We start from the raw sequence: 25,098 nt of genomic DNA, 5'->3' as shown, positions 1-25,098 counted from the left end.
TCCTGAACTTCATGCTGCCCAGAGCATGCGTGGTACGCGCCCTCACCCCCTTCATTCTACCAGCCAGCCTCCCACCTGGCCTAGAACATCTGGCTCCCTGCTCCACGCACTCTGGCTTCATGTCCTTCCCAAGAGCTGACACACAGGCCTCGCAGGGGTGGACTGAAGAATAAGAGATATGGCATCACCTGTCTCCTTTGGCTCCTCTGCCCCGATGTTTGCCCTTGACGGGGGCCCCAAGGACTTCAGCATCAGTTGCTATGACACAGTCATAGAAACCCTGGTTGAACTGCGAGATGATGTGGCACCTGCGGCCGAGAGCAGAGGGTTAAGTCCCACAAGATACCCGAGGCAAAAGGAAGCCCCCACATTTCCCTCACGGCACCATCAGAACCACCACCCTTTACTACTTTTCCTCTTCTTCATCTCTTCCCAATTTAACGTTTGTGCCTCAACACCCTACGTTGGTACGTCACGGCTGTGAGAAGTCAGTCAGTACACATCAAGTTCAGTGCCAGGCCCCATCAAGAGCTTAAGAAACAAGACAGCAGCTGGATCTCCCTTTACAAGCCTTCTTGTCTCTGACTTGTGTCAACTAAGATGGTGGAAGCAGCAAACCTGGAGCGCAGTGGGAGTTCCCCATTGAGCACACAGGCAGGGATGCTGAACTGCTCCAGGAACAGGCGCAGACGGTAACTCCTCTCCAGAGTGTTGACAAACAGCAAGGACTTGCCCCGTATCAATGACAGCTTGAGCAGGGCATACAGCAGCAGGAACTTGTCTTCCTCAGTCTCACAGACCACTTGAAACTGTTGAAGTTGATCCGGCCCTGGCAGCTGGGATTCCTGTAACTTGAGGGTAACCTAGGGAAAGGGCAGGCCTGCGGTCAGGAAGGAAAGAGAAGACAGAGATGCCACTGCATGCCACTGGCTCTCCAACCAAAGCATAAATACTTTAGGGCAGGGCAGAGATACCTTTAAGATTGTGGGTACCCTAAGTTCCCTGCCCTCTCTGGAATCTACAAAGCCAAAATACCCTAACTATCATGGTATGTCGCTGTTTGTTGCAACATAACACGATAGTTTGGTATGGATTCTGACTCATGGCAACCCATGCGTACAGAGTAAAACTGCTCCAAAAGGGTTTCCAGGCTTTGACCTCTTGGGAGCCGACTGCCAGGCCTGTCTTCCATGGCACCTCTGGGTGAGTCTGAATTGCCAACCTTCTGACTAGGAGTCGAGAGCTTAACCATTTGTGCCACCCAGGGGCTTCATGCTGTGGTATAAAAAGTATATAAAACTATACATAAATTATTTGAGGCATAAAAAAAACAGAAAACTTATTGCCATCGAGTTAATTCCAACTCATACCGCCTCTATAGGACAGAGTAAAACTACCCCATAAGGCTTCCAAGGAGCAGCTGGTGGATTCAAACTACCAACCTTTTAATTAGCAGTTGGATTCTTAACACTGCACCACCAGAGCTCCAAAACAAAGAGAAGCACATCAATAAATGCCTATTACTGAGAGGAAGCAACCCTTCTGAAGAGTAAAATTCACATAAGGCCAGAACTTTGGCCTTAGATTTTTGGCTTTGTTGCCCTAAGCAGCCTTCTGCCCCTTGATGATCCCTGCTCAGACTTTTTGGAAAAGCATAGCCTGAACTGGGAGAGAGATACCCTCAGGGGACATTCAGGAAGTAGCATGCAGTGGTATCAGAAGACTTTCGGAGTTGGGGTACTACTGGCTTTTAGTACCTCAGAACCAGGTAAGCTACACCAAGTGATAACTGTCCTACCCAAACACCAATAGGGCTTGAGAGGGGAACATTAAGCATCACCATGTCTGCAGCTCCAAAAACCCCGTGGTGTCCCTTACCGGGTTATGCAGCACCAGTTCCTTGAGCGCTTGTACATCCTCATTGAAAGTTGCCGACATAAGAAAAGCCTGGTAAATCCGGGGCAAGTGACTGAAACAGAGCAGAATCCAGTCAGACTCCAGCCCCAGGGCCTTCAACTGTGGTGGCACTCATAAACTTCCAGTCAGCTGCCCAAATCTCTATTCACAAATTCTTCTACTGAGAGACCTCTCCTTACCAGAGAAGACTCTTGAGTTCTTCCTCAAAGCCAAAGGAAAAAAGAAGATCGGCCTCATCCATCACCAGCAGCTCCAGGGAGTCATGCAGTTTCAAGTTGTCTTGCTGCAGGTGGCTTAATATGCGGGATGGGGTTCCCACCACTACATCTGGCTTCTCTATCAGCACAGCTCTAACAACAGGCAAGACTTCATTATCAGGAAAGAGCAGTGCTAAGGGATGCAGCTGCTGAACCCTCACCCAGGGCCAGCCCTCTTTCTTGTGCACACACACCCAATCCCACCTCTCTGTATAGCTTCATTTCCCTATACCCCGCTGCTTTCACCCACCTCTGGGAGGCTGAGTGTTCGGCAGCTGAGACATCAGCCACCCGGATGTCCCGAGCACAGTAGGTCGCCAGCTGCTGAATCATGGACTGTGCCTGCTTTGCCAGCTCCTTGGTAGGCACAAGGACAAGGACTCTCACAGCCTGTTCTACTACAGGGCCTGTCTGTAAGAAGATAAAGACTTTCACCAGCTGGTTCATGTCACTGTGACCACCTGATGCTTCTCTCTACTTCTTACAAGCAACCTGAGCCACCCACTTCCATACAACTCAGCTCTGTTCTGACAGATCCCTCACAGAGAATGTAGCGTGAAGGGGTCTTTCCCCAGGCACTGACCCTTAAAAATGGTAACTTACTCCGTGGCTCTAAAGTTACTTAAAATGTACCAGTTATACAGCTAGAACCTCACAACAATTCTAGGTAGAAAGGGGAGACATGTTCCCTTTTTACAGAATAAAGAAAACAAACATAGAAAAAGAGGAATTTTCTCAAGACTACACAAAGTACGGCAGTGGCAGGGCCTGGACTAGAACCCAGGTAACCTGAGTCCCAGAGCGTTTTAAACAACAGCACAGCTCTCTCCAGGTTCTCCCAGGCCAGCCTTCAAGCGTAAGGTAGCAAGAAAGACGGCTATGGCAGAGTGAGAGGAAAGGGGCGACACGGCTTTCCAAGAAAGCCACAACGGGTAAAGACTCCTGCATCTCCCTTACCAGCCCCTTATGGCCTGTCTCCTTCCCTCCCTCAGTCCTTCCCGTTACCCACCGCCTTCCTGTGGAGCAGCAGCTGCAGCATCGGAAGAGCATAAGCAGCCGTCTTTCCCGAACCCGTGCGAGCTCGAGCCAGGAGGTCCTTCCCCTCCAGGGCCAGCGGGATGGCCTTTTCCTGGATCAGTGTAGGTCGTGACCAGCCCAGATCCGTGACAGCCTAGGAGAGACGAGGAGACAAGCAGCTCAGGCGGTGCGGAGGGCGGTGGCGGGCTCCACGGACATCCCTCCCTGCCAAAGCAAAGTCTCTGCTTCCGTGGAGCCGGTACCTGGAGGAGTCGGGGATCGAGGCCCATGTGTTCAAATCCCAACACTTCGTTCGCCATGCTGTTCAGTAGTACCAATGCGCACGCGCGGCAGGAAGAACCGGAAGAGCGCGTGGACGAGTCAGGGCAACCACCAATCACCTTCAGAGGAGGAGTCACTCCCTAAAGGGATAGAGCCTGAGCTTCCGGTCTTCGACTCGGGGCCCCAGCGGTTTCCGCAGCGACCGGGGCTTAGGGTCTCCGGAAGATCGCGGCGACTGTTTCCGCCCCAGGGCCGGAGGGGGCGGGGGCTCGACCCAGAACTTTGGCCACAAGGGTTCTTGGAGGCGTCACCTCCTCCGTTTCTTGACACTGCTTCCTTCCGCCACCCTGACCTTCTTTATCTCCCAAGACCAGCGAGCGACTTCTTTGGCACCTTACCTGACCTAGGAGAAGAAACTCTCAGTTCATAACGGGAAAGTTTCACAGGGTCTACTTCGCTTGCTTGTTATTGTTATGCGCCGTCAAATCCTTCCGACCTGTAGCGACCCTGGGCACAACACATTGAAACTGCCCGGTCCGGTGCCGTCCTCACAGGGTTGCTATATTTGAGCCGCTGTTGCAGCCATTGTGTCAATCCATTTTATTGAGGACCTTTCTCTTCTTCGCTCTATTAAGCATGATGTCCTTCTCCAGGGACTGGTGTCTCCTGATAACGTGTACAAAGTATGTTAGATGAAGTTTTTCCATCTTCGCTTCTAAGGAGCATTCTGGCTGTACTTTTTCCAACACGGATTTGGTCGCTTGGTTAGGTTTTGGGGTGGAGGTGAGGATTGACCTCCACAGGAGTGTGAATATGTGAAAACGGGAGTATTACGCCACCACGCTGTGTGCCTTCACCCACCACATGGGTCAAGCAACCCCCCAAGTTTGTTCATACAATTGCATACTTAACGTTTTCATGAAGGTCGTAAAGAAACACTGCCCAGTCCTGAGCCATGGCCACAATTGGTTGTGGATTGGACTGTGGTGATCCATAGGGTTTTCCTTGGCCAACTTTTGGAAGTAGAGTTCAGGTCTTTCTTCCACTGGATAGATATCGCTAAATAATGATAGGAAGGAGGGTGTAGGACTCCCCCCACTGTTCGCTTTATGTGGTAAGTATGCCCGTTTTTAGATAGTACACAAATGGGTGTTCTGAACATTAATGTTTATGTATGTTTTCATGTAAGTATAACTAATAGCTGGCAGTATTATTAAAGCAAGGTCCACCAGCAAGCTTCTGTGCAAAGCTCCTCAGCTCTTTCACTCCATGGGTTGGCAAGCCCCTTTAGCTCTGCCGACAAGTGCCCAAGGCACCCCACTCCACCAGCAAACCTCTTTTCCAAAGGTGCTCAGCTATCTTGCTCCATGGCATGGAGCCTCCAAAAAAGGAATTCTTCCCTACAGCCTTTAAAAAGGAATGCAGCCTTGCCAGCACCTTTATTTTAGCTCAGCAAGACCCATATCTGATTTACAGGAGCCCTGGTGGTGCAGTGGTTAAGAACTATGGCTGCTAACCCAAAGGTCAGCAGTTTGAATCCACTAGTCGCTCCCTGGAAACCTTGTGTGGCTGTTCTACTCTGTCCTATAGGGTCTCAATTAGTCGGAACTGATTCATTGGCAACTGGTTTAGTTGTTTTTTTAGGGAGGAATCCATTTATTTGCCTTTTCCAACTACCAGAGGCTGCCTTTGGCTCACGGCCCCCTTTCTCTACCTTCAAAGCCAGCAATAGTGGGTTGAGTCCTTCTTACACTGCATCACTCCAACCGTGGTGAAATCCATTTCTTTATGTGGCCTTTTGCCTTGGTTCTGTGAAACAGCTTGAGAGATTTTTCCCCTGGGCCCTGAGGAGTTAATAGTTGTCCTTGTTACAGTTATGCAGGGAAGATGCCAGTCTCTGCCAGTAGAAAATGTTTGTTATTATGCAGATAGATGGAGCCACTTGCAAGGAGATTGGTCAGTTATTATGCAAATAGCATATGAAAAATCTGCCCAATAGGATTGAGCCACTTGCCTGTATAAGCACCCATCCCACAGAGGTTGAGGAGGACCTCACTACCATCAAGAAGAAGAGCGTGGAGCAGAGCACATCCTTTGGACCCAGAGTCCCTGCACTGAGAGCCTCCTAGACCCAGGAGACAGAACTGTAATACTGGAGTGGCAGCAGCAGAACCAGGAGACCAGCGTGAGACAGCATGGTGATTCCTGGCCCACAGAGCAAGGTGGCTACAGTGGGTTTGCCAAGCCATGGAGCAAGAGAGCTGAATGCCTTTGGAAAGGAGGCTTGCTGGCAGAGTGCGGTGCTTTGGGCACTTGTCGGCAGAGCTAAAGGGACTCGTCAACCCATGGAGCGAGAACTGAAAGCCTCTGGGCAGAAGGCTTGGTGGCAGACCAGGGTGCCTCCAGACACTTTTTGGTGGAGCTAAAAAGCTGTAAGACTTGCCTGAGCAGGGGCAGAAGCCAGGCAAGGCAAAGGCCAGTCCCGAGAGTGCAGGGCCCAGGCGGAGAGTGAGAGCCTGGTGGCAGCAGCCAAGAAAAAGCTGTGATGATCAAAGAACTCTATCCTGAGTTATTCCTGTTACTGCCAAGTTAATCCTGATCCCATGTTACCTTCCCAATAAACCATATGAGTATGGTCTGTGAGTTCTGTGTGGCCATTGCAATGAATTAGCAAACCCAGCAGAGAAGTAGAGAGTGTCATGGGGAGGACAGCTGGTGTCAGTTAGTAAAAAGTTTGGAAAGTAGAGGTATGTCAGACTTCCACCTCATAAGAATCAGCTTTGGGCTGATGCTGGCTTTTATTCTCCCTGAAGTTAGACCAGGTTTGACACTATTGCTATTGCATTACAAGTGGTGTCAGAAATGGGATTCCTCGCAATGGCTCCTGACTCATGGAAGTATGGGATTTTGGAAGAGAAAGGATAAAAGGGAGTAAGGAGTAAAACTTTCGATTCTTGGATGGTTACTTTGGTTGTTATCTGTAATGGCTAAAAGGAAAAGTAAGGGATGTTATGCTGGAGCAGCAGATAGGGAAATTGAGGTGAGGAAAGCTGCTTCTGGAGTGGCTTGGGGTGAAAGCCCAGCAGGTTAAGTGAGATGATTGGCAGAGGGCCAGGGTCTTCTGGTTCCACCTAGCCAGAGGCCAAAGCCATATGCATATGAATGGGAAAGTAGTCAGTCCGTGAAGATGAAACTGGAATGTGAAAAAAGACTTACGTGTTTATCTGATTGTACTATGTTTATCCTACCTGGTGTTGTAAAACAGACCAAAGTGTGTGATTGAAATTAATGTTAACCTGTTGCCGTGGAGTCAACCCGACTCATAGTGACTCTATAAGGGCAGAGTAAAACTACCCCCGTGGGGTCTCCAAGGTGTGGCTGGTAGATTCAAACTGCCAACCTTTTGGTTAGCAGTCAAGCTCTTAACCCCTATGCCACCAGGGTTCTGAAATGAATATTGGGTATTGTAAAAAACAGAGCTTTCAGCCAGTACTTGATTGGATATGCTTAAAGGGGAACTAAGATTTGTCCAAAAGAAACACAGTTTTCATTTGAGTACAGTAGCCCTGTGTATAGAGTATTAGGGACTTAGGTTGAAAACCTGAGCCCCACCCAGACATTTAGGAGGAGAAAATTTGCATTTGAAAGACATGCAGATCCACCCAGAACTGCTGGGACAGGTGGGAAAAAAATTACTGCTTTGCTTTTTCAACTGCGGGCAAGTGGTTCACTGTTGGGTGCATTGGGGCAGAAGAACCTCCTTCCAGGACTGGAAGTTAAGGGAAACCAGTGAATAGATAGCCTGGTTGATATGCTTGCTTGAGGTGACCACCTGGGTCCAAGTGATGAGTGGAAGTGGGGGAGGTGTTGTTTGGACAGGTTCCTTTGGCACCTGTTGACCGAGCCCCGGGTGGCTAGTGATAAGGGGCTGGCTGTTCTGAAGTGCAGGACATCGTGTGACTGCTGAGCCTATGGCTCGTATCCATTAACCTAGCCCACAGAGGCTAGGGATGAGCTGACCCTGATTGAATGGGGCATAGCTGACAAGACCCCAACTGAATGGGGATGAGATGACCTGGCCTTGGCTGATTAACAATCTTAATCCATCTTCAACTTTAATTCCTCTTTGCCACATTGGTAATATATCCCAAGATTCTAAGGGCTACAATGTGGACATGTTTGGGAGGCCATTATCCTGCCCACTACACCACCCAAAACACGAACCTACTAAATTAGACTGGACCTGAGTGTTACTCAGGAATCTCTGCTGAAAAGCTTCCCAGGTCATCCTGTGCATCTGGTCTAACATGGGCTCAGCATCTGAGTACCAGAGGCCAGACTGGCTGTTAGGTTGGGAATAAGAAAGCAGCTCACGTACCACAGGAAAGTCAGGCTTGGGACTAAACATGATAAAATCAAGCTTGGTTACTACAAGTGCCAGTGATGACAGGGGATGTCAAGAATGCCACCCCCCCCCCACACCTTTTGTCTGTATGTGGTAAAGGGGGTGGAGGCTGTTTGATGTTGTATTGCCTAGGGAAGCAAGGATTTCAGGATGGAATTAAGGGTAGCGCTGTTAGTTGCTGTTGAGTCAATTCCAACTCATGGTGACCCCATGTGTTACAGAGTAGAACTCCTCCACAGGATTTTCTTGGCTGTAATCTTAACTGAAGCAAATAGGCCTTTTCTTCCATGCATGGTACCACTGGATGGGTTTGAACCACCAGCCTACCAACCTTTAGGTTAGCAGTTGAGCACAAGCATTGGAGGTGGCGGGGGGGGAGGTGGGGACCATCCGAATTCCCTTAGTGTAGCCTACCTGCTGTTTAAAAAACAAAAAACTTTAGGCCACAATGTTATCTGTGATTAGGACACACCATATTCCTCGTTCTCCCCACACCACCAGCTGCTACTGACCCATCTTCTGACCATCCCCATTCCATCTGCCCTATCAGTGCAAAGGTCTGATGCACTCCCACCTTCATCCTAACTCCACCCCCTTCCTGGCAAAAATTAGCAGTTGGAGAAACCCAGAACATACTGACCTATTGGCATGATCGAGAAGCATTCAATTGTTAGCTGCTGAACAAATCTATCTAAACCCACCCCAGCCCTCATCTGTAGTTGCCTGTCCTGCCATAGCCCAGGCTTGTCTGCTTTGATGGTGAGGTTTCTAGACACAGCCACAAGGCAGAAATGTCTGTTCTCCTCCCAACATGTATCATACTCAAAAGCCTTAGGCCAGAGGTCCACATCAAACTAGTTCAAAGGGTCATCTGTTTTCCCTGTGTTAATTCTACCATGAAAACAATTGGAAACCATTTTAAATATTATAAATATTTGTACAATAGTAAGGTATTCAAAAAATAGGTTAATGCTAATAACTAGACTAATAACCAAACCAAACCCATTGCCATCAAATCAGTTTCAACTCATAGAACCCTATAAACCAAAACTGAACCCGTTGCCATCGAGTTAATTCCGACTCATAGCGGCCCTAGAGGACAGAGCAGAACTGCCCCATAAGGTTTCCAAGGAGCGTCTGGTGGATTCAAACTGCCAACCTTTATGGTTAGCAGCTGTAGCTCTTAACCACACCACCACCAGGGTTTCCAGCAACCCTATAAAAAAAGTAAAACTGCCCCGTAAGGTTTCCAAGGAGTGGCTGGTGGATTCTAACTGCCAACCTTTTGGTTAGTAGCCAAGCTCTTTAACCACTGTGCCACCAGGGCTCCTAATAGATTATTAGCAATTAACATATTGATAATTACTCTATTAGTTATTAATACATTGGTAATTATTGAGTAGTAATAATGAGTGAAATAATAATTAGGATAATTCCAAATATATGATTTTGGATCAGTTAATTATGGCATTTCCCCTCACTGGAATGTTACAGAGCCATTCAGAATTAGAAATATGAATACATAGAAATTTTTAAATGCTTACAAAAATATTAACCATAAAACTAAATTGCATGTACTTATATAAGTATAAACATATATACAGTCGTGTTGCTTAATGTCCATGATATGGTCTGTGAAATAGGATGTTCTGTGATTTGGGTTTTGTGCGAACACCTGGGCCCACAGGCCCAGGAGCTCCCGAACTCCCAGGGTCCGAGGGCTGTTGTGTAGCTTGCAGCCCAGGTAGCTCCCACTGGAGATGGATGTCTCAAGTGAGCGCTTGGCAGGGTCCCACCCAGTGCACGCACACCGCCCCGCACCCCCAAGAAGATCACAGCAAAGAGGCTCTGGGCACAGGCCAGGGCAGCAGGGGAGTGGTCTATGAGACCCAGGACCGCCACCCTGGCCAGGCCCCGAGATGCCTGCTGACCTTGGGTGCTCAGGAGCAAGATTGGGTGCCCCCTCCTCCCAGCAGCAGAGACACCTGTTCTTGCTGTGCGTATCACCTGGAGGGCCCTCACGGGACCAGACGTATATGTAGTCAGACATTGCCCAAATGGACGTTATAGGGTACATGATTATATATAAGGAATAGTATAAGACATAAACAGAACTAAAAATGGGAGGGGAAGAATTTAGATAAACATTTTTCTTTAATAAATAAAAAAACAAAATAAATTATCGAGAATCAGTAACTAATGGTATTAAGTTTTAAACAGCAGGGCATGAGGGAAGTGTGCTATGATCTATTCAAATTTATGATGCCTGGGGCTAAGAAACCAGGTACTTAATTTCCTCACACAATTCCTTGCTCATGTGTCTACTTGGTTCACCTTTGTGAATAGGGGAGCAACCAGTCCATTGCCATACCCCCCGCCCCCCGAGACTGGCCTGTTCAGACCAATCCTAGCCCCACAAGTCTACACACAGGTCCACAGCAGGTCATCCTCAGAGGCATTCCTAGCCAGGAGCCTTTCCTTCATTCCCCCCGATGCCTTCCCTCTGCCCACAACCTCTCACTTCATTTCAAACACAGCTAGTACAACAAATTTTATTTCACTGGAAAAATCTGTATAAAGAACCAAATCTGATTTTCAGGAAAAAAACATTTACCACACCTTAAATAAAATTTAAGGGAAACAGGAGAGTAAAGAATACAGTCAGTCTTCTATTAGCTCTGTAACTGTTATCACCTTACCTTTTACTTCAAGGCTCTATGTGATGGAAATCACAGGTATCCAAGAGAATGCTCTGCGTTGTCCTCTGATAAGGCATTGCAAGCAACTATGATATCTGCTTTCTGCCTTAGGGACCACTGAACTGAGCTGCTGTGGTAGTTATCAAAAACGTGTGGAAAAACATAATGCAAAAGGGACTGCATTGGTGTTTGCAGCTATTCACACACAGGAAGTCACATTTCAACTAGGCAGGAAAATATATAATTTATCAAAAAATAGTTCTAATATATAAAAAAAACTCAATCCTCTGAGGCCAAAGATCTGCCCCTTATTTACATTCACAAAGCAACTGAGTGAACCCAGGAGTGACTAGGGAGTAGTGAGGCAGGGGCCTCCGTGGTAAGGCCTTCCAGTCACCTACTGCATAAGTAGACGAACAGAGTAGAAGAGATGTTTCGTTTGTTCATTCTGTGGAAGGACACAGGGAAATATTGCAAGACTTAGTCCTGGGTCAGTTCAGACTCTTCACAAATCCTAAGAAAGCATTTTGAAAGCTTTGACCAATGTCCTGTGTCCTTGAGAACTAGTGTGAACAAGGGGCTGATTTGAATGGTTGTTGTGATGGAACCAACGTAGCTTATGTATATTTTTCTTTTCATTTTTTCACCCTCAAAATCCAGGTGAATAAAGTATTGCATGGGCAAGGTATTGAGATGAAAGGGAAGGGTCATATGGGAAGAAAGCATTACACCAGCTTCTTGGCCTCAAAGAAACTCTTAAGGTGACGCATCTGCCAGATGCCAGTGAGAATGAGGATGACAGTCTGAGCAATGGACCACCACAGGACCCTCTGGTTGGTGCTCTCGCTGGTCAGACGGAAGCGTTCTTCACGATACTGCATGGGGCAATGGACACAGATTAAATGTGGAGGAGAAACATTCCCAGGCTGCTGTGAAGTCCCTCTCTCTTGTAATACTACTTAACTCCAGGACCAAAGGCCTTCTGAAATACTGCCTGTGAATCTATGCCACTGTTTCCCCACTGAGACTGCCCCAAGGAAGTGACAGTTCTATCATTCCACAAGCATGCTCCTACCATTTCAAACAAGACCCAAGGAAAACAGGTGAGGCAGTGCCTGTTACTTGATTACAAACTGTCTTTGCTTTATTAAGGCCTTCATTTTCTTTAGAGCTTAAAAATGACCGTCTGGGCTGATATCCTACATTCTTTTCTCTAAAGAGCTGAACTCCCAAGTGGCGAAGGCACCAGGCAGAAACTTCCAATAGGTCTAGTGGGTATAAAGTCAACTGCCATCTCAAAGTACAAGAAGATATGCCCTCACCCTCTGGTAATCCTGCTCCTTCTGGATCTGCTCCACCTGATCGAGCAACTGGCGGGCTCGAAGCTGTAGCTCTGTCAGCTTATCCTTGGCAGCAATTTCAGGGTAGTTGTTGGCATGTTCCCCCGCCTGGATGTCTAGATGCACACGCTAGATGAAAACACAGGGTTGGAGCCCAAGAACGATAAGGCCAGAAACACTTTGACATGATACTATCTGAATGGTGAGGCTGCTGACTGTTCAGGTTAAAAGGTAGTCTCAGTGTAACCAACTCTTGTTCCTGGAGTGGGACAGAGGGCAATCATCTGTCTCCCCAGGAGTGACGGTGCCACAAAGCATCCCATGTGATGATGGCAATAAATCAAATGTTTGGAAACAAGTGAGAGATTCCAAGCTGCAGCCAATGAGAAAATGCTCTTACCAGTTTGCCACCAGCAAAGAGAGCCATCCTGGTAGAGTTGGAGTGCAGGCAGATCTGATGGTCACCAGGAGTGTGGGAAGTGAAAGTGAAGCGGCCCTCGGAACCATACTGCCGGGACAGCACCACCTGCAACACAGGAGTCAGTGACAACCCCACCCCAGCCAGCTGCCCTCACCTTTACCCTGACCTCTCGAAGTATCCACTTAGTGTATCTGGACGGATAGTGTCATGTCCCCTGAGGCCTCCACTCAATGCTTAAGCCAGTTCTTAACAATTCACAGGGATCTATTTAAGAAGGATTTGATGTTGTTTTACAAGTCACCCGTGCCAGCGGTCCCAGTGGTACGGAGGCCTTACCTTCCCTTCAGGGTCCTTCACTTCCACATGCATCCCCAGGCCAGGGGTTGAGGGCAGAAAGACCTCTTTTTGCTTATCCCACATTTGGGTGCGATAATTCCCTGTAGAGCAGACAGACCAATCACAACCCGCCAAGCCACCTTATCCGCCCGGCTCCCTACACTCAAGGTGTGTACAGCTGAGGCCAGCACTCGCGGCTCCTCGGGGCGCCAGGCAGCGGGCACTGCCCGGCCGGCCAACCCAGCTAGGTCAGACGGCCCGCTAGTCTGTTTTCCTCAGGGAACGGTCAGGTGCGCTGGACAGGGAGCCACAGGCTAACTCTCCCGGCAGCACCGCGACTCCGCCGGCCGGCGCAGGGAGGAAGGGGCGCCGCGGGCGGGGAGGAGAGAAAGAAGGGCCCCCTCCACCCTCAACGCCCGCCTGACCGATGACCATGGTCTCGTCCGGGATCTCTTCGATGAAGCAGCGCTTCTCGGTCTCGCCAATGTGGAAATAGAGCGCCCGCGCACCCGCCGCGCACAACGCCAGGAGCAGCACCGCCGACAGCCCCATCGCCGGCAGTTGCCGGGCCGCGACACCTGCCATCGTTTGCGCCGCTCCGCCCAGCGCGCCTGCGCGGGCCGCTCCGCCCAGCGCGCCTGCGCGGGCCGCTCCGCCCAGCGCGCCTGCGCGGGCCGCTCCGCCCAGCGCGCCTGCGCGGGCCGCTCCGCCCAGCGCGCCTGCGCGGGCCGCTCCGCCCAGGCGATTCGCCAGGCCGGCAATGGGTTTGGGATGCGTGCGCGACGACGACCGCCTGCCTTTTGCCTCGGCCTCGGTCACGCGATCTGTCCCTAATCGCTGGTGAGGCTATGGCCCAGACCTCTGAGCATAAGGGGCAACGGTGCCAGGTAAGGTTCCTGTAGCGCGAGAGGCAGACGACCAGCCCGGAAGTAGTTTGAAGCCAGGTCGACGGTTGTGCGTTCTCCCTGCAGCCTCTGGACCTCTCCAATCTGAAGACCTCGCTCCTTCTAGCATTGTGTTTGTACTCTTATGACTGAAAATACATCTTGACTTTCGTGGGCAACAACTAACAATAAGTTCAAGAGATACTTAATGTGTGTTGAGCGTTTTCCATTCACTGTACCAGGGCTGACAATATATTAGTAAATAAAATCTAGAACCTGATTTAGAAAATAATATTGTGGTCATTATTTCCTGTCTTTGAGTGTGACCCAGCTGCAGATGGACTCATAAGGACACATCAACTGGGCCCTGAGGTATAAAAACAATAGATAGTATAATCTTGGAAAATGTCTTTTAGGGAACCTTTGACATGAGCCAGAACACAAAAGACTTTCCATAATTATTTTTTTCTATTAACATTTAGTGAATAGAAATTTGTTGGACCAATGAAGACCCTCCCGATTATCAGTTACTGAAACCTGAGCGATGATTGCTGAGAGGGACAGTTTCTAGCCAATCTGTGAAAAGGTGAAGCTTTCAGTGGTTTTGCCCATTTGTAATGTTAATAATGTACTGATGATTCTGTAATATTCCCTGCACTCAGGCAGACGTGGCTGTGGCAGCATGCTTGTCCATTTTCCCACTTCTGTCTATTCTGTGATATTCCCTGCACTCAGGCAGACGTGGCTGTGGCAGCATGCTTGTCCATTTTCCCATTCTTGCCTGTTCTGTAGTATTTCCTTGGATTCAGACAGACATTAGCTCCGGCAGCATGCTTGTCCGCTTCCCAACTTTGTCTTTTTGAATATATGCCAAATAAAACTTCCTTTTTGGTTTACTAAACTTTGTGATGTTTTTCCCTTACAACAAACCCCAGGTGCCTTTCCCACCCCGAGCTGAGGTGACCACCAACAAATAAATACAAGGTGATAGATTCTGAGATGTTCCTTGTGCTAAGAATGCAGCAGCTGAGTGGAAGATTGACAGGATGAGGAGGGAGGGGGGATCAGATTATGCAGATGCACATGAAGGGCCTGGTAAAGAATTGAAACTTTGAACAAAGTGCTGAAGGGTTTAAACACCTGGGGTGCGACTGCCAGAATCTAACTTTTAAAAAGAGTACTCTGGATCCACCATTTTACAACCATAATGAAATAATGAATCTAGACAGTCATTAGGTGAACGATTGATGGAGAGTTTTATACACTAGTGGAGGGATCAGGCTGACAACACTTGACCTCAATGATTTTGAACATCCATGAGAGGGACAACCAGATGTGCCTGCCTCATGACATGATGCAGAAGAAGTGCAGTAGAAGTACACAACATCACCTGTGAAGTATTCTTGCCCCACTCCAAAAGAGCCTAAAACTAGTCAAGCCTTTTGGTTTAACTATGGTAAATACAGGAGTTGAAGGAGCATTTCACATGACACCACGAGGACGAAATCAACCAAACCCAGAATTTTGGAAATTCTATAGGATAAGTTTTTTCAACAAACAAATGGCAAAAATGGGGAAGGAAGGATGGTTATGGATTAAAAGAGGCTTAAGAGACCAAAAAAAAAAAAATTTTTTTTTTCTTTAAGAGACAGCAACCAAATGGATTGTGATTCAAACCAACCACCAAGAAAACATTTTTGAGCCAGTGAGGGGCTCTAATATGGACATAGGTGTTATACGATAGGAGCCTTGGTGGTGCAGTGGTAAGAGCTCGGCTGCTAACCGAAAGGTCAGCAGTTCGAATCCACCAGCTGCTCCTTGGAAACCCTATGGGGTAGTTCTACTCTGCCCTATAGGGCTGCTATGAGTCAGAATCGACTGGATGGCAATGGGTTTATTAACACTTACGTTAAGGAATTATTGATTTTGTTGCATGTGATTATGGTATTGTGGGATTTTGTTTTTTAAGTCCTCAGAGATACAGAAGAACTTGCAGGTAAAAAAAAAAATTACTTTGGCTGCACTGTGGAGAATGATTACAACTAGACAGAGTAACAGTAGAGAAGCTTGTCAGAAGGTGGTTGTTACGCTCCTGACGAGATGCTGACATTGATAGGGACGGAAGAAATGATGGGAGAGAGATCTGAGATATATATACAACAGTCTCAGTACCAAATTTTCACTCACTATGCTCTTCCAGGGCAGGGCTTGGAGTCTATTTCATTTTCATATCCCCAGCCCCATCACTGACTGTTTTCTCGCTCTACTTGTAATCTCAATTTATTCACTTTTGTTCGCTTTGTGAAGATTTGGAAAATACAGTCACCGTAATTCATGTACTCTCACTATCCTGTGTTTCATAGCTGGGATGTGTGTGTCCTCTTCACTGGCCTGTAAGTGACTTGAGCCAGGGAGTACGGTAGAGACATTCAGTGGAATAAAACCAGGCTCAGTGGCCTCATTGGGCCCTTGAGAGGTGAATGTCTGGTCTCCATTGCATGCTTTTGTGTGCCCTCCCTGCTGCAGACAAACACATGGGAGATGTGGTCATATTTTTCTTAGCGAGCTTAGTGTTCTACATGCTACTACCTGTTTATCCCATAAGAGCTGGGATTGAACCAAAAAAATGTCCTGTGACATTTAAAGAACCTTTTTAAGCCCAATCTTCCTGAACCGCAGCAGTTCTTTGATAAGGAAAGCAAGCCCAGTGCTGCCAGAGTTCCTGATGTGGATTTTGGTATGAAATCTCCTGATTTTTGAATACTAAAAATTTAGCTCAACTTTTGCCTCACAGAACAGACAACAAAGCACAGTTTCTAGCCACATTCAGCAGCCAAGCAGCCAGTTTGCTATGAGTTGGAATCAACTCGACAGTAGTGGGTATCCAAATCTAGTTGGGGATACTCTTCAACTTTAGTATACTTGACCTCTCTGTTGCTCACACCTCTTTCTCCCCAACTTCTCTGACTCATTCTCCTCCTCCATTCTTTGAACAAACTGGTGGAAATGAGGCTGAAAAATCTGGGCTAAGGAAACTGAGGGAAAGGGAGGTACGAGGGAAACTAGGAATGAGTAGGATATGGGGTATGTCTATCTTCCGTAGTCATAGGTATAATTTTTGTAATACAGAGGAAGATAAAAATCAGCCTAGGAAGTTGCTTATTGGACGTGGTATTAGAATGAAGGAAAGTTGAAACTTCGTTTTTAACCTTTTTTTAAGAAGTCTTTTTTAGAGAAGTTTTAGGTTTACAGGAAAATTGGGTACAACATATAGAGAGTTGTCATCTCCTCCCTTTCCCTGCACAACATTGCACCTATTAACATTTTGCATGTTTTTAGCATTTTATTAAGAGAATTTCCAAACACATGAAAGTAGAGAGAATAGTTGTTACCTTAAAACATGGATTCGAGCCGCCTGCTGCAAAACCAATACTGAGACAGGGGTGAGGTAAGCAGCAAAAGGGCTTTATTGTATACTGGTATAGAAGAGAGAGATGGGAAGGGGTTCCTTCAAAGTCTGTCTGTCTGCTGCAGACCAACTGGAGGGTTTTATAGGGTTGGGGCTTAGGCTTAAAGAATCTCGAGAATAGCAGTTCCCCTTTGAGGTAGAGGCATGTTGACCTTCTGTGGGTATTCTTTAGCTGTCCTCTGATGCCATCCTAATTTCAGCCACATGATGGGCTCCCATTGTTGAGTTGCCTTGTCCCAGATCTTATTGATTGTTGTTCTGCTCGTTCAAGAGGAACATAGGTTAATTTTAAACTTCACAGAATAATGGAGAATGGGAGAGGGAAGAGAGGAAACAAACCACAAATCACAAAACCACTGGAGTATGCGAAAACTAACTACACAAGCCATGTAGAAACAATACTGTAATACCCAGGACATTACGGCCCTACAATCTCTTTCTCACACTGCCCCTCTCATAGTTACGTGAACTTTTATATACTCATGATTCAGTTTCAACAGTGATAAATTTTCTGCCATTCTTGTTTCATCTGTCCCTCAGCACACTTTTTTTTCTGAAGTATTTTAAAGCAAATCCTAGACATATCATTTCATCTGTAAATACTTCAGTATGTGTCTTGATGATGACTTGAAAAAGTATCATTATCACACCCAACAAAATTTGAAGTATTTAAAAAATAAGGAGGTGAGCCCAAGATGGCAGAGCAGTCAGATGCTTCCTGTGGTCCCTTTTACAACACAAACCCCCCCCCAAAAACAAGTAAATTGATTACATATGACAATCTAGGAATCCTGAACATCAAAGACAAAGTCGAGGAGTCGAACTGAGCGACGGGGAGGAAGAGACAGTTCAGAAGCAGCAAAGATTTGCCAGACCTGACCTGGCCAGCACCCTGCAGGCTGGGTGGCATGGGCTGAGGCAAGCAGTAGTGCATGGAATGCGTTTTCCACACCTCGAGAAACGAAGTGAAAGAGAGTGTGCTCAAGTCTCCAGAACCAGGGAGAAGCAGCACTGAATCTGTGAAAGTTAGGTGCAAGCGTCTAACCTGCCATGGGGGATCAAACTTACCCCCTCTGGGAGGTGCCTCTCTTCCATTTACCCACCCCTTCCCACTCTACTTCAGTCCTGGGCCAGCTTCAGTGATTGCTGCACCCCCTAGGCCAGAAGTGGGACACATTGCGCACCCTGAGCCATTGTGGCTTTGGAGAGGGAACAAATTAACAAACAGGAAAAAACAGTCTGCCAATTCCCCTAAACCGGGAACTCAGGGCAGGCACAGCCCCTTTGCCCAGGCATAGGCATAAGGGGTCCACAAACTTTGAATGCCTATAAACCCTGCATAGATGTGGGTGGGCTCATTTTAACAGCATAGGTCCTCATTAGCACAGTACAATAGGGTATATACCCGACGCCTATTTTCAACTGCAACAGCTAAGGGAGAGTGGCAGATTCATGACATTTGACACTGCCCTGCCCTTTAAGCAATCTCCTTACCTACCCACTTCTGGGACCTGAGGACTGGTGGCTCCACCTACTCCACTGAGCCACCCGCGACAGGGGACCAAGAATAAGTGGTGCCTCGTAGTCCTTACAGCCAACAGCATTGGATGCCCAAAGTCTGGCTGCAAAACTCACCCACCTATGTGCTCTAGGGAACAGGGATATGCTTTCCGCCCAGGCACTCAGAAGCAGCTCTCAGCCTCCTACCTTGCTGCACACATAACCCCCTACTCTAGCCAGATACCTGCACCTACTCCAGCCACCCCTATGTAGCCATGCCCATCGAGGACTGTAGGCAAGAGCCTGCACCACACACTTGGTGACCAATGACCTAGGCACCTGAGCTGAATCCACACAAGAAAAGTAAACCAACTCCTGGGCTCACAACCTAGTAACACCTCTATCCACCCAGTGACAGGACATGAGAGCTTCAAAGACACCAATAATCAAAATAGCTCACATGACCAGCCTATTTGGGCATATCAAAAGAAAACAGGCTAGGATACAGTAAGCAAACATAAAATAAATAAATATAATAACATTGATGGCTTGGAGACAACAGACAATATCAAATCACATAAAGAGGCAGACCATGATGGCTTCAGCAAGCCACCAAAACAAAGAACCAAGGAACATCCTGGAGGAAGAGAAGATCTTGGAGTTACTGGAGGTAGAATTCAAAAGATTAATGTACAGAGCTCTTGAAGATATCAGGCAAAACGCAAACCGAGCCAAGGAACACACAGACAAAGTAACAGAAGAGCTTAAGATTATACAAGAGCGTAATGACAAATTTAACAGGCTGCAAGGATCCAAAGACAGACAGCAAACAAAACCAGAAGATTAACAATAAAATTTCGGAATTAGACAACTCAATAGAAAGTCACAGGAGCAAAACTGAGGCAATGGAAGACAAAATTAGTGAGATAAAGAGAAAGCACCTGACATAAATTTAAAGAAAAATCAGATAAATAATTAAAAAAAATAAACCCTAAGATGTATGTGGAACTCTGTCAAGAGAACTAACCTATGAATGATTAGAGTACTAGAACAGGGAGGATAACATAACAGAAAATACAGAGAGAATTACTGAAGATTTGTTGGCAGAAAACTTCTCTGATATCATGAAAGATAAGAAGATATCTATCCAAGAAGCTCATCGAACCCCACACAGGGTAGATCCCAACAGAAAATCAACAAGACTTCTTAAAATCAAATTTGCCAAAACCAAAGATAGAGAATTTTAAAAGCAGTTAGGGATAAATGAAAAGTCACCTACAAAGGAGAGTCAATAAGACTAAACTCTGACTCCTCAGCAGAAACCATGCAGGTAAGAAGGCAATGAGATGACATATATAAAGCCTTGAAGGAAAAAAATTGCCAGCCAAGAATTATATATCCAGCAAAACTGTATCAAATATGATGGCAAAATCAGGGCATTTCCAGATAAACACAAGCTAAGGAAATTTGTAAAAAACCAAACCAAAATTACAAGAAACACTAAAGGGAGTCCTTTGATTAGAAAATCCATAACATCAGATAACAACCTGTCATAAATTGAATTGTGTCCCTCCAAAATGTCTGTCAACTTGGCTAGATCATGATTCCCAGTATTGCATGATTGTTTGCCATTTTGTCATCTGATCTGATTTCCCTATGTGTTGTAAATCCTATCACTATGATGTAATGAGATGGATTAGTGGCAGTTATATTAATGAGATCTACAAGATTAGATAGTGTCTTAAGCCAATCTTTTTTGAGATATAAAAGAGAAGCGAGAAGAGAGACATGGGGACCTCATACTACCAAAAAAGGAGTGCCCAGACCAGAGTTCGTCCTTTGGACCTGGGGTACCTGCAAGCAGATGCTCCTAGTCCAGGGGAAGATTGATGAAAAGGATCTGCCTCCAGAGCCAACAGAGAGAAAAAGCCCTCCCCTGGAGGCGATGCCCTGAATTTGGACTTCTAGCCTATTAGACTGTGAGAAAATAAATTTCTGTTTGTTAAAGCCATCCACTTGTGGTATGTCCATTATAGCGGCACTAGATGACTAAGATGGAATTTGGTACCAGAAGTGCGGTGCTGCTCTAACAGATACCTAAAATGTGGAAGCTGTTTTGAAACTGAATAGATAGAGGAGTAGCAGCAGCAGAGAACCAACAGCAGCAGAGGACTGGCTGCAGCAGAGAACTGGCAGCAACAGAGAAGCGGCAGTAGCAGAGAACTGAAGGCAGCAGAGCCAGGAGACCAGCACCAGACAGTGCTGAAGCTGACCCATGGAGTGAGAGAGCTGAGTGCCTGTGCAAAGAAGGCTTCCTGGTGGAGTGGGGTGTCTCTGGGCACTCATCAGTGAAGCTAGGCTTGCTGACCCATGGAGTGAGAGAGCTTAGTGCCTTCTGGCCAAAGTTTACTGGCAGAGTGGGGTACTTCCAGGCATTTATTGGTGCAGCTACAGAGCTTTGGAACACTTGCCCCAGCAGGGCAGATGCAAGCATGAATCTTGAGGGGCTGAGAGGCCAAGGAACCAGGAAGCAGAAGCTGAAAATACAAGGAACACAGGAAGCCGAGCTGCCTGTCTTAAAAGGCATGACCTCGACCTCTGCAGTTTCAAAGGGAGGAGCCACGGCCTCTGGTGTTTCTAAGGGTGGAGTTGTCACTCAGATGGACTAGAAGAGTGGTGCTCCTAAAGCCAAGGGAGCAGAGTTGCTGTCCCAGTGAGCCTGGAAGGTGGAGTTGAAGCCCAGAGCTGTGGGGCCTCCACTCAGAATCTGGAGAGTGTGGCCAGTTCCTAGAGTCTGGAGGGCAAGGCCATTGTGTAAATTGTCTCAGAGAACAAAGGATTATTTTTAAAGCCTTGAGGGCTAATGTAATGTGTTCTGCTGACTTGCTTGGTGCCTGTTATGCCTTCTTTCCCTCCAGTTTCTCCCATTTGTAATGGAAATGTCTAGCTTGTGCCTGTTCCACTACTGTACTTTGGAAGCAAAAAATTGGATTCTAGGTTTCACAGATGAGGGAGAATTTTTGGATTTTGGACTTGGAGTTGATTTAAGACTTTAACCATGATATAATGGAGTGAATATGTTTTACATGTGGCAAGGACATGAATTTTGGGGGGACAAAGGGCAGAATGTCATGAGTTGAGCTGTGTTCCCCCAAAATGTCAACTTGTATGATTGTCTACCATTTTCTCATCTCATTTGATTTCCCTATGTGTTGTAAATCCTATCACTATGGTGTAATGAGATGGATTAGTGGCAGTTATATTATGAGAGCTACCAGATTTGTGTCTTAAGCCAACCTCTTCTGAGGTATAAAAGAGAGAAGCATGCAGAGAGACATGGGGACCTCATATCACCAAGAAAGCAGTGCCAGGAGCAGAGCACATCCTTTGCACCTGGGTTTCCTGCATGGAGAAGCTCCTAGTCCAGGGGAATATTGATGACAAGGACCATCCTCCAGAGCCAACAGAGAGAGAAATCCCTCCCCTGGAGCTGATGCCCTGAATTTGGACTTCTAGCTTACTAGACTGGGAGAAAATTAATTTCTGTTTGTTAAAGCCACCCATTTGTGGTATTTCTGTTATAGCAGCACTAGATGACTAAGGCACAACCTATGACTAGAACACAGGATAGAACAACCAAATATCAACCCAAATAGGGAAGTCAGAAAAATAAATCAAAGCTAAAACACTGAAAATAGGGAAACAGAAACATCAATATGTAAAAGATGACAATATTAAAACAAAAAAGAGGGACTAAATAATGTAGTTGTAGAACTTTCATATGGAGAGGAGGTCAAGGTGATATCAAGAAATAAAAGATTTGTTTAAACTTAGAAAAATAGAGGTAAATATTAAGGTAACCATAAGGAAAACTAACAATCCTACACATCAAAATAAAAAAGAATAAAAACATAAAGACTCAGCAAATACAAAACCAACAACAATGAAAAAGATGAAAAGAAAATACATAAACTGACCCAGCACATAAAATTAGGCAGGACAAAGAAACTGTCAACACACACAAAAAAATACATCAAAATGACAGCACTAAACTCAGACCTATCAATAAGTATGCTGAATGTTAATGGACTAAATGCACCAGTAAAGAGACAGTAGCAGAATGCACAAAAAACACAATCTGTCTATCTGCTGCTTATAAGAGACACACCTTAGACTCAAAGATACAAAGAATAATTAAAGGGTCACTACAGGAGGACATAACCATAATAAATATTTACACACCCAAGAGCAGGGCTCCAACATACATAAAACGAACTAATGCCATTGAAAAGAGAAATAGACAGCTCCACAATAATAGCGGGAGACTTCCACATACCACTTTTTTGTGAAGGACAGAACAGAAAGAAGCTCAATAAAGGCATGGAAGATCTAAATGCCACAGTCAAACAACTTGATCTCATAGATGTATACAGAACACTCCACCTAAGAGCAACCAAGTATACACTCTTTAACAATGCACATGGAACATTCTCCACAATAGACCACATGCTAGGCCACAAAGCAAGCCTTAACAGAATCTAAAACATTGAGATATCACAAGGCATCTTTTCTTACCATAAAGCCATAAAAGTAGAAATCAGTAGCAGAAAAAGCAAGCAAAAAAATCAAATACATGGAAACTAAACAACATCTTGCTCAAAAACTACTGGGTTAGTGAAGAAATCAAGGGTGGAATAAAGAAATTCACAGAATCAAATGAGAATGAAAACACATCCTACCAGAGCTTTTGGGACACAGCAAAAGCAGTGCTCAGAGGTCGATTTACAACAATAAATACATCCAAAAAGAAGAAAGGGCCAAAATCGAAACATTAACACTACAACTCGATCAAATAGAAAGAGAGCAGCAAAAGAAGCCCACGGGCACCAGAAGAAAGGAAATAATGAAAATTAGAGCAGATATAAATGAAATAGAGAATAGAAAAACAATTGGAAGAGTTAACCCGACCAAAAGATCAACAAAATCAATAAACCACTGACCAAAATGACAAAAGAAAAACAGGAGAGGAAGCAAATAACCCAAATGGGAAATGAGATGGGTGGTATCACCACAGACCCAACTGAAATTAAAAGAATCATGACAGAATACTATGGAAAACCATTCTCCAACAAATTTGAAAACCTAGAGGAAATGGACAAATTTCCAGAAACACACTACCTACCTAAACTAACGCAAACAGAGGCCAAACAACTAAATAAATCTGTAACAAAAGAAGAGATTGAAGAGGCAATTAAAAACTCCCAACAACAAAAAAAAGCCCTGGCCCTGACTGCTTCACTGGAGAATTCTACCAGACTTTCAGAGAAGAGTTAACACCACTACTACCAAAGGTATTTCAGAGCATAGAAAATGATGGAATAGTCCCAAACTCATTCTATGAAACCAGCATAACCTCTGGTACAGATACCACAAAAAAAGAAAATTACAGACCTATCTCTCATGAACACAGACACAAAAACCCTCAACAAAATTCTACCCAATAGAAGCCAACAACATATCAAAAAAAATTCACTATGACCAAGTGGGACTCATACCAGGCACGGTCCAACATTAGAAAAACAATTAATGCAATCCATCACATAAATAAAAGTAAAAAACCCCATGATCTTATCAATTGATGCAGAAAGTCCAACACCCATGCATGATAAAAACTCTCAGCAAAATTGGAATCAAAGGGAAATTCCTCAACAAAATAAAGGCATTTTACAAAACCAACAGCCAACATCATCCTAAATGGAGAAAGTCTGAATACATTTCCCTTATAAAAGGAACCAGACAAGGATGCCCTTTATCACCACTCTTATTCAACATTGTGGTGGAGGTCATAGCCAGAAAAATAAGGCAAGAAAAAGAAGTAAAAGGCATCCAAATTAGTAAGGAAGAAGTAAAAGTGTCTCTATTTGCACATGATATGATCTTATACACAGAGAAAACTACTGGAACTAATAGGAGATTTCAGCAAAGTATTAAGATACAAGATAAACATACAAAAATCAGTTGGATTCCTCTATACCATCAAAGAGAGCTTCAAAAAAGATATCACCAAATCAATACCATTTACAATAGCCCCCCCGCAAAACATAAAATACTTAGGAGTAAATCTAACCAGAGAAGTAAAAATTCCTATACAAAGAAAACTATAAGACACTATTGTAAGGAACCAAAAGAGACCTACACAAGTGGAAAAATATACCTTGCTCATGGATAGGAAGACTCAACATTGTGAAAATGTCAATGCTACCCAAAGAGATCTACAGATACATTGCAATCCCAATCCAAATTCCAACGACATTTTTTTTAACAAGATGGAGAAACAAATCACCAACTTCATATGGAAAAGGAAGAGGCCCTGGATAAGTAAAGCATTACTGAAGAAGAACAAAGTGGGAGGCCTCACACTACCTGATTTTGGAGCCTATTATACCACCACGGTAGTCAAAACAGCCTGGTACTGGTACAACATCAGATACATAGACCAATGGAACAGAATTGAGAATCCAGACATAAATTCATCTACCTATGAGCAGCTGATATTTGACAAAAGCCCGAA

At 45.6% G+C, this 25,098-nt stretch overlaps 2 protein-coding genes across 9 annotated transcripts in view; both read right to left on the bottom strand.

Annotated features, from left to right (window-relative positions):
• LOC100658798 (probable ATP-dependent RNA helicase DDX56) overlaps positions 1-3,755 on the bottom strand; it is a 43,352-nt gene extending 39,597 nt beyond the window's left edge. Inside the window, exons 1-7 of one of the 8 annotated variants that reach the window (XM_064290263.1) lie at positions 3,455-3,732; positions 3,184-3,345; positions 2,425-2,585; positions 2,097-2,267; positions 1,879-1,969; positions 619-863; positions 189-308 (exon numbers count right to left, since the gene is read on the bottom strand). In XM_064290263.1, coding sequence (XP_064146333.1) covers positions 189-308; positions 619-863; positions 1,879-1,969; positions 2,097-2,267; positions 2,425-2,585; positions 3,184-3,345; positions 3,455-3,511 — 1,007 coding nt within the window. In that variant the 5' untranslated portion in view covers positions 3,512-3,732. Of the gene's footprint in view, positions 1-188; positions 309-618; positions 864-1,878; positions 1,970-2,096; positions 2,268-2,424; positions 2,586-3,183; positions 3,346-3,454 lie in introns of all 8 variants that reach the window. The other 7 variants (XM_064290265.1, XM_064290266.1, XM_023558593.2 and 4 more) reach the window with 7 other exon arrangements.
• Positions 3,756-10,416: 6,661 nt separating this feature from the next.
• On the bottom strand, positions 10,417-13,266 carry TMED4 (transmembrane p24 trafficking protein 4). Its single transcript, XM_003418609.3, has 5 exons — positions 13,100-13,266; positions 12,675-12,775; positions 12,318-12,443; positions 11,900-12,046; positions 10,417-11,452 (listed from the first exon to the last, which is right to left on the bottom strand). Exons 1-5 carry the CDS (start codon positions 13,257-13,259, stop codon positions 11,303-11,305), a joined length of 684 nt encoding a protein of 227 aa, XP_003418657.2. The 5' UTR covers positions 13,260-13,266; the 3' UTR covers positions 10,417-11,302.
• Positions 13,267-25,098: the final 11,832 nt, after the last annotated feature.

The sequence above is a fragment of the Loxodonta africana genome, chromosome 8 (genome assembly GCF_030014295.1).
Source record: "Loxodonta africana isolate mLoxAfr1 chromosome 8, mLoxAfr1.hap2, whole genome shotgun sequence".
In the NCBI taxonomy this organism is placed as follows: domain Eukaryota; kingdom Metazoa; phylum Chordata; class Mammalia; order Proboscidea; family Elephantidae; genus Loxodonta; species Loxodonta africana.
This window is presented reverse-complemented; position numbering and strand designations above follow the sequence as displayed.

What these genes read in the sequence shown, in the direction of transcription:
- TMED4 (XM_003418609.3), bottom strand. Translation starts at nt 13,259, where the DNA reads ATGGCAGGTGTCGCGGCCCGGCAACTGCCGGCGATGGGGCTGTCGGCG. An exon ending in GGACGAGACCATGGTCATCG is followed by an intron (nt 12,776 to 13,099) that starts GTCAGGCGGGCG and finishes TCTGCTCTACAG; the next exon opens with GGAATTATCGCACCCAAATG. An exon ending in AGGAGCAGGATTACCAGAGG is followed by an intron (nt 11,453 to 11,899) that starts GTGAGGGCATAT and finishes TGCCCCATGCAG; the next exon opens with TATCGTGAAGAACGCTTCCG.